General features: G+C 25.9%; 1 protein-coding gene across 1 annotated transcript; it reads right to left on the reverse strand.

Moving 5' to 3' along the window:
• Nucleotides 1-1,232: 1,232 nt before the first annotated feature.
• Nucleotides 1,233-2,420, reverse strand: EIN_522550 (hypothetical protein; the record flags this gene model as incomplete). The annotated part of the gene is made up of 1 exon (XM_004258481.1): nt 1,233-2,420. A coding segment is annotated over one exon (1,188 nt), but the record flags the coding sequence as incomplete, so codon positions are not given.
• Nucleotides 2,421-2,429: the final 9 nt, after the last annotated feature.

The raw sequence follows: 2,429 nt of genomic DNA on the forward strand, positions 1-2,429 counted from the left end.
GTTTATTCCGACGACTTTCATTTGTTAATTAAATAGTGATTAATATGTTTGTTTTACTTTTACAACTGGTGTATTTTTACTTGTAGATGAATATTGATTCAGAAAAGTGTAAATAGTTTCTCTTTCCACAACTAAATTCTTTAATTAAGTATTACAAAGAGTCTAATACAAGAATCTTAAAGATATTTTACATTACACATGTTGAATTATAATTTAAATATTTTGAATAAAAATAATAACCATTGTATTTGGGTCAAAAAATTGCAGACAGTACTGTCACTTTTAATCAATATCTTTTGAAAATAATTTAATAGTCTTCATTTAAATAAATATATAAATAATGAGGTTGTTTTTTGTTTTTAAAGTGTGAAATAAAATTAACAATTGATTTGATATACCTAAACTCAACAATGTCAAGCAATTATTAATAATCCAATGTTATATATCAAAGTAATCTTATAAAGACTAAATTAATTGTCGTTGTGAATTTATATCTTCTCTTTTTTTCAGTAGCAGCTCCCTTTTTTCCTCCCTTCTTTGGTATGTTTAATTGACGATAAAAAATAGTTTTAATTTATTTATTTTACTTTTATTATTGTGCTTGTTAAAACGGGGTGTTTATTATTTATTAATCAAGATAAACACAATAACAAAAATTCAATTATTTTTATGTATCATTTTTTTGTTAACAACGTGGTAAATAGTTGTGTTTATTGAGTAATCAGAATTCATTTATATTTATTTTTGTGCTCTTTTCAATATATTATAACATTAATAATGTTTAATTGAATGATTAGTTTCTTAAAGTATTTATTTGTTCATTTTCGATTAAATTTTTTTAGTTCAATTAATTTATTGAATAAATGGTTTGTTTTGTTTGATAAGGTTACAAAAAAGTTTATTTTTGTAATCTTTACTTTACTTTCTAATGTTCCAAATCCTTTACTTTACAAAAAAGTAATTCACAAATTTTAATTACAAAATAAACTTATCTTGAAAAAGTCAGAAAAGCTCTTGTTTACCTTTTTGAATCAAATCGAGGAAGAGGAAAATATTAAACTATACAAAAACTATAATAATATTATCATTTTACTATTAAATTATCAAAAGCGGGTTTTTCAACCCTTTATAATAAATATTTATATTTAATGTACAACAGTTTGTTTTTATTATATTGATAATAATATTGAACAATAAAATATAAACAAATTTTACTTTAAAATAAATCAACTTTACTTCTCCAAAATTTCCAACTTTTTGATAAACCTTTTATCTCCTGAAAACTCATCGATGTTTTTTGCTGTTAAAACTTCAATTTGAGAATTGTAAAATGAAAAATGATTCACTTTTTCAATTTTCAAAATTTCGACTTCCGCTCTATTAATATCAAAATCCACAAAATTTCCAATTTCAATTTCCTTGTATTTTCCTTCTCTTATTTTTAATGATTTTCCATCACCAAATTTAAGTTTTTCTGCTACTGTATTAGTGGTATAGTCTCCCTCATTACTGAATTCCGTGCAAGGTATTATACTCACATCTCCTTCTAGTTTTCTCGTATACATTGAGTTAAATTCCTTCGTTCTATTTATACACACGCAAAGTGCTTTAAATACAGTACATTCGCCATTTTCTTTAACATATTTGAATTTACGTGGCTCTGGAAACCAACATTTTGTTTCTTGGACTTTTTCTGTAAAAATAACTTCTTCATATAAAATCCCCTTTAAATAGAACTTTAACATTGAAGAAGAAGTGCTCTCAAATTTATTAACTCTCAAATTGTCAGTGTTAATTAATAAAGGTGTTCCACTGTAATGATTAATTTTGATAACTTCAAGCAAACACTCATCAAACTTCACACATCCTTTGACCATATATATTTTCATTTTCGTCACACTTTTCGGTGCAATCAATTTCTCACAATTCACATTCAGCAAAAAAATCGATTTCAAAAATTCACAACTTTGAAGATCAAAATAAACTTTTTGAAAAGTGTCAGCAAGAAATGCATCTTTCACACCTTTAAGAATATACGTTTCTCCCACGTGTAACACTAAAAGATCGTCATAAAAGCACTTTTCAATGGTGTTTTTAATTAACTCAGATTTCCCTCCCAAATTATAAAACACAGTAAGTTGCATTAATTTTTCTTTGTATCTCTCGTTGCAGAAGAAGTCGAAATGAGTCATAAATTCTAAATTCAGAGTTTCAGGTGCCAAAAACGTGACATATATTTTAACATTTTGAAAGCCTTTGAATCCCTCGAAAACACTGAAATCTGGTGAAGAGCTCTTTCTCTTATATGAAACTATTAAATTGAATTGGACTCGACTTGCACTTTTGAAGTCGAAGTCTTGAATTTCAACAAGGCGTTGCAGTGGAATGAAAAGATTCATTTTCCTCAGAGAAGGGACGACAACTATATA

This window comes from Entamoeba invadens, assembly GCF_000330505.1.
Source record: "Entamoeba invadens IP1 unplaced genomic scaffold scaff_1105074725903, whole genome shotgun sequence".
In the NCBI taxonomy this organism is placed as follows: Eukaryota; Evosea; order Mastigamoebida; family Endamoebidae; genus Entamoeba; species Entamoeba invadens.